At 37.9% G+C, this 14,659-nt stretch overlaps 2 protein-coding genes across 2 annotated transcripts; one reads left to right on the forward strand and one right to left on the reverse strand.

Annotated features, from left to right (window-relative positions):
• Positions 1-1,322: 1,322 nt before the first annotated feature.
• slc2a6 (solute carrier family 2 member 6) lies at positions 1,323-8,851 on the reverse strand. Its single transcript, XM_041996482.1, has 9 exons — positions 8,510-8,851; positions 8,299-8,434; positions 7,621-7,892; positions 5,787-5,883; positions 5,060-5,159; positions 4,671-4,864; positions 4,384-4,559; positions 3,979-4,268; positions 1,323-2,793 (listed from the first exon to the last, which is right to left on the reverse strand). Exons 1-9 carry the CDS (start codon positions 8,563-8,565, stop codon positions 2,471-2,473), a joined length of 1,644 nt encoding a protein of 547 aa, XP_041852416.1. The 5' UTR covers positions 8,566-8,851; the 3' UTR covers positions 1,323-2,470.
• A 626-nt stretch (positions 8,852-9,477) lies between these two features.
• On the forward strand, positions 9,478-14,293 carry LOC121657036. The gene is made up of 4 exons (XM_042012396.1): positions 9,478-9,591; positions 11,509-11,690; positions 12,065-13,101; positions 13,429-14,293. The coding sequence occupies exons 1-4, from the start codon at positions 9,478-9,480 to the stop codon at positions 14,115-14,117; spliced, it is 2,022 nt and encodes a 673-aa protein (XP_041868330.1). The 3' UTR covers positions 14,118-14,293.
• The last annotated feature ends 366 nt before the right edge of the window (positions 14,294-14,659 follow it).

Below are 14,659 nucleotides of genomic sequence, written 5' to 3' on the forward strand. Positions count from 1 at the left end.
AAAAGTTCTTGTGTCAATGAGGTCTGAATGAAATGCTCCAAAAAATGAGCTAAGAGTTGTTAATTATGTTATTTATGTCATTTGGTAAATGGAGATACAAATATGCAGATGTTTAAGTTCACAACAGCCGACAAACATTAAAATTACTTTGGTAGTCGACTGTGGGTGGAGGCAGAATGAAAATGGGTGTTGGCTGAAGTCTAAAAATAGCTCTGACTCAGCGAGTATATAAAAAGCTGAGTGAGAGATGTTCACAGTCTTAGTAATATCTTTGTCTACCTTGTGTTGTGTTGGCTTCTTTTTATGCTTCTGTGTCGTGTGTTGTCCATATATCTATGAACAAAGCACCTGATTACCTGGCTGTTCTCTCAGTGTTGTAAAATGGAAGATTCCATATAAATTAAATAATTAGAAGTTTCTGGGATAAAAAGAAATAATTTGAAAAATGTATTAATTTGAAATCATATTAATTAGTAGTTTTGTTTTTATGGAAATGGAGAGGAATGGATGTTAAGGTTATTGTTACAGCCATGTAGTGTTGATGGTGTTGATCTGTCAGATGTTTTTTCTTGAAATATCCAATGAAGGTAACATACATGTCCAGTATAAATGGTTCAATTTAAAATATCTAACTAACACAGCTACTAGTTGCCTGAAGAAGTGCATATCTGGCATAGTAATATGTATCTTTTTATATAGTCCTATTACAGCATGTAGTCATTGCAGGAATGTCTCCTAACAAGTGTAAATAATAGTTTTATGTAATTACACATAATTTAAATTCATCCAAAGATTACAAATAAAACCACATTAAATAAATTATATTTATGTTTTTTGGGTGACATTAGTCTTATGGTAGAAATTTAGTCTGTTTAGTTGTCACTTTCCCATTTAATATTAACATCTGTTACTAATTCTGCAACAACGCCTAATTTCCACACCTTAAGTTCCTCAAGGTCGTGTAATATTTGTTGCCAATGTGACCAGTCAAGCTCGTACATTGCTTCATATTGTAAAATGTTTTTGTTACTGAGTGATAAGTAAGGGAAAAAATATTGTAGTTTCATGTCAAATTTAATCAGTAACTTTTTGGGTCATGTAAGGTAATGATTTCTTTCTACCATTCATGGTTTACTGTCCTTCTTTAGTAACATTATTCTGTTGTGCGTCAGTTATTAGATATTCAGTAAAACATCTGCAGCTTTAACTGCAAAATGAAACAACAGTTTTGTTTAACTCTTCTTTTGTTAACTTTAAAGATCACATTCATCACTATTATGGACTTCCTTGTCTAACACTTTCATTAATTTAATCATGTCCATTTATTTTAAAAGCTCCAGGACGTTTCAGTCTGCTTCTTGTTTATTCATCATATTAGTTTTTAAACCAATAAAGCTTTAGTTTTAGTGTCTTAAATGTTTACAAAACATCACATGTACAACTGCATGTGCATTTTACATCTTAAACCAGTCACTCTATGTATTATTTGACTTCTGAGATTTGGCAACAGACAGTTCTGCATAGTTAGAAAAACAAGGAATCACTGGACTCCACGTTGGCCGAATCAGAGTCGATCCCGTGACACTGAAAGTTTCTTGCTAAGCTTGCTTAGCCCGTTTGCATTAGTATCAATCCTCTGATGAACCAGTTTTTTTTAATCATCTGTCTGAGATAACTGTATATGGTAAGTTCACATTTATTTGCAATACATTTTTATGTAAAGCCTTTGTACATAAATCAGTTATGAACTGTTAAGTAAACTATGATTTAACAGCTTTAATAGATATTTTGTTAGGTATTCAAAAAGGAATAATACAAAAAAAGAACATTGTAAAATATTTTAGTACATACAGTAGTTGGTTCATTGTTGTATACAGTACTTCCATGAGCTGACAGTGTGTGGCACACAAGTGCAAATCACAACTTAATAAAGTGCTTGTAAAGTATGTAGCATGGTAACCCAAAAAGAGGATGTTCTGGTGTGTTATTGTAAAACAATGGCATGTTGTTCAAGTAGAGCAATAAATCAATTTGACTTCAAACAACACTGCTAAGCTTTCACTACCAAGGCTGCGTTTAAGATGTTTGTTCAATTTCAGCCATTGTTACATTAGTTTGTGCCTTAGTTTGCACACATCAGTGGTTACATTGACCTTAACGGTGTCTGAGCCGTGCATGACAACCCTCCAGCTAAATGCAGGTGAATGTCTGTTGCCATGGTTGAAAGAAAGAATAAAAGTGTTTAGACTATTTGTATTAGATGTGTGACCTAACTATAGGCTGAACAAATATGCTGTAAGTCATCTGTATTTACTCTGACCTGCATGAAAGATCAGCAGCTGAGATTTGCTTCCTGACCTCAGTGTTTGATTACTAACGATTAATATTGTTTTATTATTATTGAAAGTAATCTTTTAGAATTAGTCTTTCATTTCTTTTAGTTTAAACAACAAAAACTTATCTGTAGGTTTCAACTGGACTGTGTATCAGAATGTCTGATTGTGAATGAGCGTCCTGTTCTGAAATAGTTCTCAATTTCTTCCAGCGAGCGGCCACGAGTCTCTGGGATACACACAGCGTTGAACAGTAGGCAGAGGACACACACCACGGTGAAAAGCAGGTAGGGCACATACAGGCCGTAACTATCCACCAGGTGAGTGAAGGCATGTGTGAGCACAAAGGCCGTCAACCAGCTGACAGTGACGCACAGTCCCGAAGCCTTGCCCCTGGCAACAAGTGGGAGGACCTCTGACATCAGCAGCCATGTAATTGGGCCCCATCCCATGGCGTATCCTAGGAGACAGTGAGCAATGTCATGATGAAGCACATAACACAGATGTTTTAATGTTTTTTTCTTTAAATGGATATGACAACATAACAACCAGTGTCACCAGTCACAAATAAAAGAGTATGAAGATGTGGATAGATGCTAGAGCTAAAAATAATATCTACATGAGAGGTCAAGAAATCTAGACATGTTGGAACAAGACAAATATTTACTAAAATCCTCATGTGATAAAATACAGAGATATGTACCAGGCAGCTGCTAAATTAACCGTTTAGGTATTTGTGAGTCCACATGATGTGTGTTTATGGAGGCTGGTTGGCTTGTTTTTGTACCTGAGCACTTTTACTTGAAATAAACTGAATGATTTTATAGATTTTTGCGAAATAGCCTGTGTTAAGCTAAATTCTTACATGCCTGTTATGCTGTCATGGCAATACTGTAAGATGATGTTTACTAGTCCACAGGTGGTTTAGCTTGTTTAAGTGGTTAAGTGACATTTCCAGCAGGCCAGCCAAGCTGAAAAGGGGTCACACACACCCTGCTTCGCCATATTTTATCAATTATTTTTTAGTTATAATAAAGATTCAGCAGCACTGGAACCCTTGGAAACTATTGCACAACCATAGTTCAGCCCAAAGTTATCTTTCTCTATCCATATCCTGCTCATTCATGTTTTCCTTTAACCAAGACATTAATCGTCAAAATGAGCATTATTAGTCAATGCAAATAGCAATAAAAGCTATCAGTTTTTAGGCAAACAACCAGTGGGGGCAATTCCTGCTGGCAATAAGAAAGAATATAAGTTAATGGCAGTTCAAAAGTGGCTTCACTTTTTATTTCTAGAAGCTACATCAGAGATCCCAATGTTGTAGATTTCCTGGATAATTGGTACCAGTATGATCAACTATCCAGTTGACTATCCCTACTAACCCTAACCCTAACCCTGAAAGTAATGGAGCATGCTATAACTTACAACTTGTCAACAAAGATTAATGACGATTTTGTCTTTGTTCTTGTCTATATAATCATGGTTTTGTTACTGATTTGGAGTGATGGAACTGGATGCACCTCAGACCTGACTGATAACATAAAATGTGGACCCAAACTCATATAGACTCTGGATCTTTTCTGGCTAAAAACAAAAAACAAAGGGTTAAAGATAGATTGTAAGGAAAAAAAAATGTACTCACCAAAGATAAACACAACAGTACTAATGAGAGGAATGAGGCTTGTAGCAGTTTGTTGGCTGGCCTGTAAAGTGGTGCCCAAGTCCTTATGGGAGATGAAGTCCAGAGCTGTGTGGTTTAGAGGACCTGGAGTACATGGTGTGGTGTGGGAGATCATGGTCAAAGTCAGAGTGGACGCAAACATCAGCATGCTTGAAGTGTACAGCAGTGCTTTGCGTCCTGCTTTATCCATCAAAAAGGCTGCAATAGCAACAGCACACAGGCGGACAGCACCCACAATGGCGGCATCGTATCTGACAGAAAAAACAATGACAGGTTGGTGCTTGGGGTTAAAAGAAAAAACAAATTTGAGGTAATAAAAGAATAATTTATTATTAGTATGTGATTTAATACTGTGAGATGCTCAACCTGGGCTCCAAGGAGACTTTGCTCTTAGCAAAGATGGGTTCCAGGTAGACTAGAATTGGTGTGACGCCCGTCATCTGCTGTAGAAAACGCATCACCACTGAAATCAAGATGGGCCGGTAGTAGATGGGTTTAGCCAGCTGAGACCATGTGAGTTTAACCTGTGTGTTGATGCTGTGCTGCATTTTTTAAAGACAAAATCAAAAACATAACAGACATGTAATTATATGAATTCATATGAGTTGTAGCTAGTATTCAGCGTCAGAGTGAGTGCATCTGTTTTCTCTTACCTGAATGGCACGGAGCTCAGTTTGTGTGTCATAATCAGGTCCACGAAGCCAGCGGAGAGCCTTCTCCGCCTGCAGCTCTCGGCCAAGAGAGAGGAGCCTCCTGGGTGAGGAGGGCATAAAGACCAGCAACACAACCATCAGCACAGCTGGCACAGACCCTGCCACCGCCAACCATCGCCATGGTACCACTAGACCTGTGCACCACATGTTAACATGAGCAAACAAAGAGAAACAATTGTGCAGCTAATATTTCACAAAAAGATTTATCAACTTATATGAAAAAACATATCATGAATATTAGAATTAGCTTAGAAATGTAAACTGTGGGACCTTTATGTGTACCCATTTACTATGTTTAAATAGAAACAGCTGTATGTGTGTAGTGTTACCAAGAATATAGAGCGTCAGGGTCCCAAACACAGCTGTGATCTGAGGACAGGAGCCAAGGGCTCCTCTCACCTCTTTGTGGGAGATCTCTGAAATGTAAACCTGTAGCATAAACATACAGAACATATTCATACGGTAACAGGAATGTGTAAGTAGGAAAGGCAGAAACTAAAAATTTGTTTACTTTGTGTGAAAGTCATTTTGAGGCTTTTATCCCAGTCATCGTCTTGAGCATATATTGACCTTGAGCGTATAGTTTCTCATCTATGTCCCACTGTACTGTAACTCTAGTTACGTAAGTGCCATGCTGGTTTTCCGATCTAAAGTCTCACCTTTGCCATATTTGGTTTTATATTATTATATATAATTATATATAACCAATTATATATATATAAAAAATGGATGAATGAAGCTGAATTCCCTGGAAGTCACACAGATGGTAAATATGCAGGTGTTGTTCATCATATTAACAATGGACATGCTCCAGTTATTGGCTGACTTGTCCAATTAATTTTTGGAGGTCACATACAGTACATTTATAAATGAGGTGAAACCTGCTCTGTATGGCATCATATAAAGTGCATTTTATGGGTACTGGGGACCAGGTATTAAAGGATATATGTATATATATATATATATATATATATATATATATATATATATATATATATATATATATATATATATATACATATATATATATAAGGCTCTGTAACCATGGTAACCTACTGGAATTGATGCTGCAGTCATCCCCCCGGCAACACCTGTCAGAAACCGTCCCAAGTGGAGCATCCACAAGTCCACAGCTCCCCCCATCAGCATGTACCTGAAACACAGATATTATATTATATTATATATTACATAAACCACTCAGTTAGAAATGAGTAGTATGCATTGAAAGTAAAAATGATCTGTAACCCTGGAGGACTAAATACAGACACTGAGTAAAACATAAATACTCTTTTTTCAGAATGATTAATACATCTGAGTTTTAGTTTTTTAGAACATCCAGAGATACATGCAAAGAAAGCTCCTCTGTGGTATTGTGTTAAATTCACTAAAAAGATTAAATGAATGAACACATACAAACATAAACTGCACCCTACATAGAATTTAATGGCAACCTTTACTCTTCCGTGGCTGCTGAACCTTTAGAAACAGTCAATAACAAAAATAAGTTTTATTTACCTACTGAGTATTATTTTGCATTCATATCAATAGCTTTGTCCTCTGCTTTTGTCTACTAGGGTCACTGTAACACTTCAAGTCAGTCGAGTTTATTTATAAAGCCCTTTAAAACAGCCACAGTTGACACAGCATGCAACAGTGAAAGTAAAAACTGAAAATAACACATAATATTCAGATAGAATGAGTTAGTTAAATAAAGGGGAGTTAATTACAGTGAAGTTTTTCCTCAGTCTGTGTCAACCTTTTGAAACTTGGATCATTGAATTTTCTTCTGTAAATCTGCATGGAATCATTGGAAAAACGTTATAATGACGGAACTTTATTTTTGCCTAAAAAAAGATGGCTGAATGGGATCCAAACATTTGAATCACGACTTTGATGCTTTTGAAATGGATTGTTTTTTGGATTCTTTTACTTTGGTGAACCAACCAATTTTTTTCTTTAGAAAGACTCTTAATAAGCCCATAAATGTTACTGAACTGTTACCAGTTGACCTAATTAGTTGTAAAATGTCTCAAACAGTGTTTTAAGCTTAGATAATAAAGTTCTAGTTTAAACTTTTGCTGTCTTTGTTCTTTCATCAATTAAACATGTGGCTTAAATGATTGTAAATAACTTAATCATGTCTTTACTTGCATTTTGCAAAGTATTGCAGCTTTTTAGGTAAATATTATGAGTGAAAGCCTAATTATGCACAATGTTGGTGAGGTAAATAATTGCTTTGTACATATAAAATTTTATATTGATGATGTAATCTTTTTTGTGTTGATATGATACATCTTGTGAGTAAAATTGTAATTGTTTAACGCCTAATGTATCACAATTACTACACAAAGTTTCTGAGACCTACTGCATCTCTTTATGGTAAAAACTTTGCTGAAATTCCTGTTATTCTACACAGTCTGATTCTTGGCTTCTACATATGGTAGATTACTTTTGCACTACAATATTTCAGACATATCAGAAATAGATATACTGCACATATATGCAAATTATGTTGCTCATTTATTTGTTGTTTCTTATTAATTACATTTTGTTAAAGGGCCAATTAAATAATTTAAATTAAACATAATAATTTTCTGTCCTTTCATTTCTTGGTTAAAGCATTAAAATGTTAATGAACACCTATAGTTTAATCTTCACAAATTGATTTATACAAGTCATTTACCCCTTTTTATGTATTAGTTATTTCCTGTTTATTCTTCCTGTCTCATTATAAAATGGATGACATGACATAAGCCATAGTTATTGAAAACATAAGTGTCACATTACCCTCGACATTTAAGCAACAAGGCAGCCTGAAAGTGGAGGACTTTTAAACATTAAAAATAACCAGAACCAGCTGCATTGACTATCGACCAATGCTGAGACCCACCCAACAGTGGAGGGCACGGCTGACATCATGATGCTCAGCTTCCGCCCAATCAGGTCATTGAGCAGCATGGCCCCCAGCCCGCCGGCCACTGCTCCGAGGGAATAGATGGATCCAAACCAGGCAGCCTGCTCTGTGTCCATCCTGAGCCGAGGCTCAGCTTCAGGACTCTTAAACTTTGGCAGGACAGGAGACGAGTAGACAAGAGAGTAACCAAAATTGAAGTTCCCCAGAACTGCTGAGAACACGGCCAGGAACAGTCTGGAGTTATTAATCTGAGAAAAATGGATGTGTAGAGGTTATAATCCACAAAACAAAATACTCTGTATTTTAATATAATCCAACACTAATCTATGAACAAATAAATGTTTACGGTCTCAGCTCTGAGCTTCTGTACACAGTGAATGAAATGAAATTATATAATCTACAACATAATTGTGTTACCATGTGACAGAAGGCACTTAAATTGAGGCCACAGGCTGCTTTACATCAGTTTGACTCCACTAATAAACATTTTTACATTTTGAAAAGTTTGAAAGAAAAAAGTCATTTTCCTTGCAGCAATTTAGACAAGAGTTAAAATACTTGCACTTATATTTTTCTGTTAACACAGAATCAAACACAGACTGACTTTAACCTTTTATAATATTTTAAGATTTGAATAAGTGCACTGTTTCCAACCTTGAAACCAGATGACGTTGCTCTTCTGTTCAGCAGTGGTGTCTCTTCATCCATGTTTGCAGCAGTACAAAAAGTAGCAGCAGTTGTTATCACAGCTGTTTGATTTTTGTAATCCGTTACAGGTCTTGGTTCCCCCCTGAGAAAGACAAAGTATTACAGACGTTTTACATGAATAATAAAAAAACAACCAGATTTAAATAACAAATTCTACCTTGTTTCTCTGCTACGTGATCCCAGCTGAGCTTCCAACAAAAGAATAGAGAGCATTTACTATTAAACCGGTCAAACGATCATGTGTGTAATCGTGGGGTTTCCAGGGTGGTAAAACATGAGGAACTACATCAGGTTACAGGAAAAGTAAAACTAAAACTAACAAATGTGTTCACACAGGAAATAATCTTCGAGGAGTGTTTTGTTCTCATGAGCCTTTGTTCTGCAGTATGCACATAAAGAACATAATAAAAGATACATAAGATGAGCTCAGATGCATTGTTCTTGTCAGAATAAATGCAGTATCTGATTCCACTTGACCGGGTGAAATGAAGTCGCAGTGTTACAACCAGGCCAGAAAGCAGAAGGGAGGGATCAGCTGTTTGTTTCCTGGATTAGGCCATTCATAAAGAAAGCAGAAGAAGAGAAACAGCTCCCCCACTATCAGGGGGAAGAGGAAAGTACAGGCCGATTCTTTCTCGGCTCACACATCATGTGATTTACTGTCGCACTGTTGCATTACCATGGACTTAACATGTGCTCAGTGCGCACAGGAGACTAATTACTCTTATCTGACTGACAGGTATCTGAGAGTTTGTCTCATAGGAAGGCACTTAAAGCTTTTAATGGATAGGTAACTCATAATTAAGATCAAATTTAAGAATTAAATTTTAACATCACGATATGTTTCTAATATATTTCTTTTCAATAAATACAAAGCATGAGAATCATTGCAGCAGGAAACAAGAGATGACAAGCTGAGGTCCTGTTCAATCCATTTATATTTCCTCTCATCTCCCCAGTGATGTTCTGGAAAGTGTTGTCTAATCTGTGGGAGTCTTTGTGTGTATTATGTGAGTTCATACAGAGTGGCTCGAGGCCAGCCCTGTTCAGCTGCATGTCTTTCCCTGTTCCTTCACCTCCACACTTCCAGTCTTCCATTTCCATTTAGACCTTCTGCTCTCTGCCATGGGTGGTCACCTGCCCCAGATCCTGCTTTATATGTTTGTTTTGCAACTTCCGGTTGTGAATGTGCAAAGAATTGATGCCATTTCCCTGAAACTACAACAACTTGATGAACAGGTGGGTTTGAATATTACCCAGTGTGCTTGTTTGAGTGTATTGTACTTCATTAATAGTGTCAAATTATTACAATAGCACTTACTGCTGAAAAGAGGGTTATATTGACCTGAATGAACTCATTAAGATCTTAATGTCATGTTTTAAATCTTATGTGCAAAAATGTGGCTCACTGCTCTGCCTAAGATATACTGTATTGTGTTAGATCATTTATTGGATGATCATACAAGTGGAAATTGTAGCTCTGGAGTTTTTTCCGTAATGACTGAACTGAACAAGGCAACAAGTGAGCAGCACCACTTTTGTACGGTCTTTGGTGTTTCTTTGGCTCCTCCATTCCAGTTCACTCCACTCAGGGGATTGAAGACTCCACACTGCTAAGCTACATCTGCCTCATAAATAAACAATTAAAAAGTCATTTATTTGGGTTTAGAATAGAAACAAATATTACATCAGCTTGTGGACCGTAACTAAAGCAAGGTTTGTTTAAATGTACACAGTCATAAAACTAAAGGAAACATTTAACCATATCTGACTTGTAAACAACATTTTTGTGTTTCTTTTTAGGTTAAGACAAAAAAAAAAAAAAAAGTAAAATCCCTTCAACAATTTGCATGGTGCCTCATAAATATTGATTTAGAAAAAAATAAGCTATAATGGAGCCCTGTGATGGATTGGCGACCTGTCCTGGGTGTACCCTGCCTCTTGCCTAATAGCTGCTGGGAAAGGCTCTGGCCCACCTTGACCCTGTGATGGATGGATGGATGGATGGATGGATGGATGGACAGATGGATGGACGGATGGATGGATGAATGGATAGATGGATGGATGGAGCGTCATAATGGAGCCACCTAAATTAGCTTCACAGAATAGCTGCAACTGAAAGCATTGCAGCCTGTGACAGTTTATTTTTTTTATCTTTATTGTTCCAAAACGTCTCAAGCAAGGTTTCCTAGTTTTTCTCAGATATTGACATAATCTGGTCAATAGCTTGTGATCTTTATATGACTATATTGGACATTTTTGTCCACACTTATATTTGAAAGTCTTCATTCTGGAGCCTTTTAAACAGACTAATTTCTGCAACATTAAATTGTATCCATGAAACTAAACAAATACCCCTAAACTTTTGTAAAAGAATATTACCCTAATGTGTTTAACGTTTTTTTTTTTTAGATATGGAGTTTATAGAGAATAAAAAAATACATTTTGACTCAGTTTTGACTAATTTTGGGCTCCAGGATATCACAAAAATCCAGATGAAATTGATTTTTCCCACTTTACATTTCTTTGCTCATGAGCAAAATTATAGGTATACAACATTTCTGAGTGGCCTCTAATAATTTTTCATATTTTCAATAATGCAAAAATTCCAGAAGTGGTGGGAAAGTTGCCACATACACTAATGTCTAAGATTTTGTATTTCATTTTCCACCAGTAAAAAAAGGGAAAAGAAAGCTTAAAGTGATGACCTTAACAACTGCTTCAAATTTGCAAGTAGTTAGTTATTTTGTCAGTATACTAAAAGTTGCTGAAATTATGGAAAAACTCATGTAGTGATCATGATGATGACATGTATCATCTCTTTTTGTCCTATGAAAATTTTGAGAATTTCCCCAGCTTTGAAATCAGATTTTAGATAAACTCCTGACATTTGATGGGGCAGCATGGCTTAGTGGGTTGCTGGTTCAATCCCCAGCCAGAGAGCTCATGTTGAGGTGTCCCTGAACAAGACACCGGACCCCTAATTGCTCCTGATGGGTCGTGGTTGAGCGCCTTGCATGGCAGCTTCCACCATCAGTGTGTGAATGTGTGTGTGAATGAAAAATTGATACACAATGTAAAGTGCTTTGGGTGGCTTGATAAAGTGCTATATAAATCTAATCCATTATTATTATTATTATTATTTGTTTCTATTAGTTCAATCAGTTCCAGGCTTTGACCCAGGCCCGAATGGACATGTTGGCTCTGAACCCAAAAAGGAAGTCATCCTTGGATGTGTTGGAGCGTCGTGTTCAGGCCCTGAGTGACCATTACCACCACATGTCACAGGATCTGGAGCACCTGAGACTCAGCACAGAGCAGGAAATCAAAGGACTAAGGTCAGAGTTGTGGGTGAATGTTCATTACAAGTAGATTGAGACAGCCCAAACAAAGCACTGGCAGAAAATACATATATCTGGAACAGTTACCACATAGACTCTGACAGTACTTATATTTCCTAAATTTGCATTTTTTTCTCTACTTTTCTTATTTCAGTAAAATAAGACATTAATGGGGACGCTTGTAAACAATTGTTTGTGTTCGTGAACTTCAAGAATGTTTAGACTATTCCATTTGTGAAAATTTCTTCTGAAAGACTAATGGCAAATTATTCATGCTTTTTGTGTATATTTGTTAAATATATGTTTTTCATAAAATCTTAAAGCGGAGTATGCCAAATCCGTGAATCATTTTCTCCCATTGATAATCCCAGAAGTTGGATTCGGAAGACTGACAAAAAGTCCAAGCGAATGGAGGGTCGATTGGTTTTGTTGGAGAAAAACCGAAGGGAGAACTGCTGTCACACCCAGGAACTGAAGCCTGATCCTGGTCAGGACCTTTTGAACTTGACCCTGGAGCTTCAAAGCCAAGAGGAAAAGTTGGTTGCCCTTCAAGTCCAACGTGATGAGCTGATCATTGGATTACAAGGTTTGCAGGAATCGCTGAAACAACAGGCACTGACTGTGACCCGACTGGAGCTTCAGATTAGCAAAGCTCTGCAGTCAAATAGAAGGAGGAAAGTCAAAGGGTGGGGGAGGATGGGAGAGGCCGCCAGCTCCAACTTTACATCGCTGGATTTCTATAGAAATCATAAGAGAAACCAGATGCAAAGAGAAGGAAGGAGATGGAGGATTCTGGATGGAGGAGCCCAACCCAGACTAGAAGGAATCAGCCAAACTCATACTGATAGTCATTCACTGGTCGAACAGTTTCAATATCATGGAATAAATAAGCCTAAAGTCTCAAAAGCCCAGAAGCCAAGAGCTCATCTAAAGAACAAAGTCCAACATCCAAACACTGGACCTCTTCCCCCTCAGTCACAAAGGAATCCACAAACTCAAACATGGCCCTATCCAACAGGACAGACGCGCCTCCAGCCTTATGTAACTGTAACTTATAATCATACCCAGATCCAGCAACCAACCCAGGTTAGTTCATATTTTTGGAAACAACCCAACTTACAGAACCATAAACACCCCTCTTGGACCCGGTCCAAGCAGGTTCTGCCTCATCTGGAACCAAACAAAGATACACAGAGCAGGACCATGGAGAGAGCCCCTCATAACCAGGATTCATCTGTTCTCCATCAGCCCATGGCTGAATCTTACCACCTCAGGGCCAGTGGGTGGGATGAAGGAGAAGTGAAAGACAATGACACAAAAGCAGAGTCTTCGTGGATCCAGAATATCCTTCAACTTCCTGCGAGGCACAAGATCCCAGCACAGCCAGTTCCCAAAAAGGATGCAGTCAGTAAGTACAGTGTCCGATCAACAAGTATGTTCAAAGCAGTCAGACCAGAAACAGTTTAAAGATACAGCATTGTACTCAATTGAAGTTAACATATTAACATAAAAATATTTAGAGCAAATGTATATTTTAAGTAAAGGTTCGGGAGACTGTGAAGTCCCAACTTAATGGAATTTAACTGGAGCTTTTTAATATTTTTTCTACTAAATTAGGACCCAAACAGGGAAGGTTTGTTGGTGAAAGTATTTCCCTACAGAAAGACAAATTTTTTATATGTTGGTACCATGTTTGTTTAGACTGAATATGTTCTCTCTTGCTCTGTACCTTCAGTCTGTAACGTGGACTCCATGCTGTTGTTCCCGTCAGCCTCAGCAGAGAACTATGCCAGCTTCTCCCTGAGTCTCCCAGACCTTCCTGAACTTTCTCTTTGCTTATGGCTCCATGTTGAGGACCCACATCTTGGCACTCTGCTCTCCTACGCTACAGAGAACAATGACAACCAATTAGTTCTGTATGGACTAAGCTCCTCTGCTTCTTCCTCATTGTTCCAACCTTCCTACCATTCTTCTCCACCCTCAGCTTCCTCAGTCTCCCTGGACTTTGTCATCGGAGACCCTGTGTATCGTCGTCTCCCTGTGTCATCACTTATGGACACTCACTGGCACCACCTCTGTGTTCTTTGGTCCTCTATCCAAGGCCGTTTCTGGTACTACCACAACCGCCATCTCATCTCCTCTGGCTCTAACTTTAGGAAGGGGTGGGAGATTCCTGGAGGTGGATCCGTGGTGCTGGGACAGGAGCAGGACTCTGTTGGTGGTGGGTTTGATCCTGCAGAGAGTTTTGTGGGGCAAATGACAGGGTTTAACTTATGGAACCGGGTGCTCAGCTTTTCAGAGGTAGAAGGCCTGGCAGAAGGGAGAGTAGTGCCCAGAGGAGTGGTGCTGGGCATGAAGGATATAAAGGAAGTCCATGGGGAGGTGCAGCATGTGCCCTGTGACTGTTTAGAGCACTGCTTCTGAACAAAGTTATGAAGCAGAAATCAGCTGAAGAGTCAGAATTACATTTCTTTTCATATACACATATAATGCTGACACATTTCTTATTGGTCGGCAAGGCTTGGACACATTAGAGAGTTCAAACCTGGAACCAACACAAATGGACAATGTTGTATGGAAAATGCAGTTGTGCATTTGATGTCAAGATCCTTTACTTGCATGTCAATAATAACTTTTTAAAATGATGTATCCTTCATTTGGACTGAAGCAGACTTTAATATATTGTTAGTCAAATGACTTGATCCAAAATCTATAAACCTGTTTCCAATAAAAAAAAGTCTGGACATTGTCTGGTTTTAAAAAAATCCGACAATGACTTTCAAACCATTTCAACTTTATATTTAATTAAAACCTTACAGCAAGGTCACTGGTTCGAACCTTGGCTGGGGAGAGGTTTTCTGTGTGGAGTTTGCATGTTCTCCCCGTGTATGCGTGGGTTCTCTCCGGATTCTCCAGCTTTCTCCTACTGTCCAAAGACATGCATGTTAGGTTAATTAGTCACTCTA

Source organism: Melanotaenia boesemani, chromosome 2 (assembly GCF_017639745.1).
Source record: "Melanotaenia boesemani isolate fMelBoe1 chromosome 2, fMelBoe1.pri, whole genome shotgun sequence".
NCBI lineage: Eukaryota > Metazoa > Chordata > Actinopteri > Atheriniformes > Melanotaeniidae > Melanotaenia > Melanotaenia boesemani.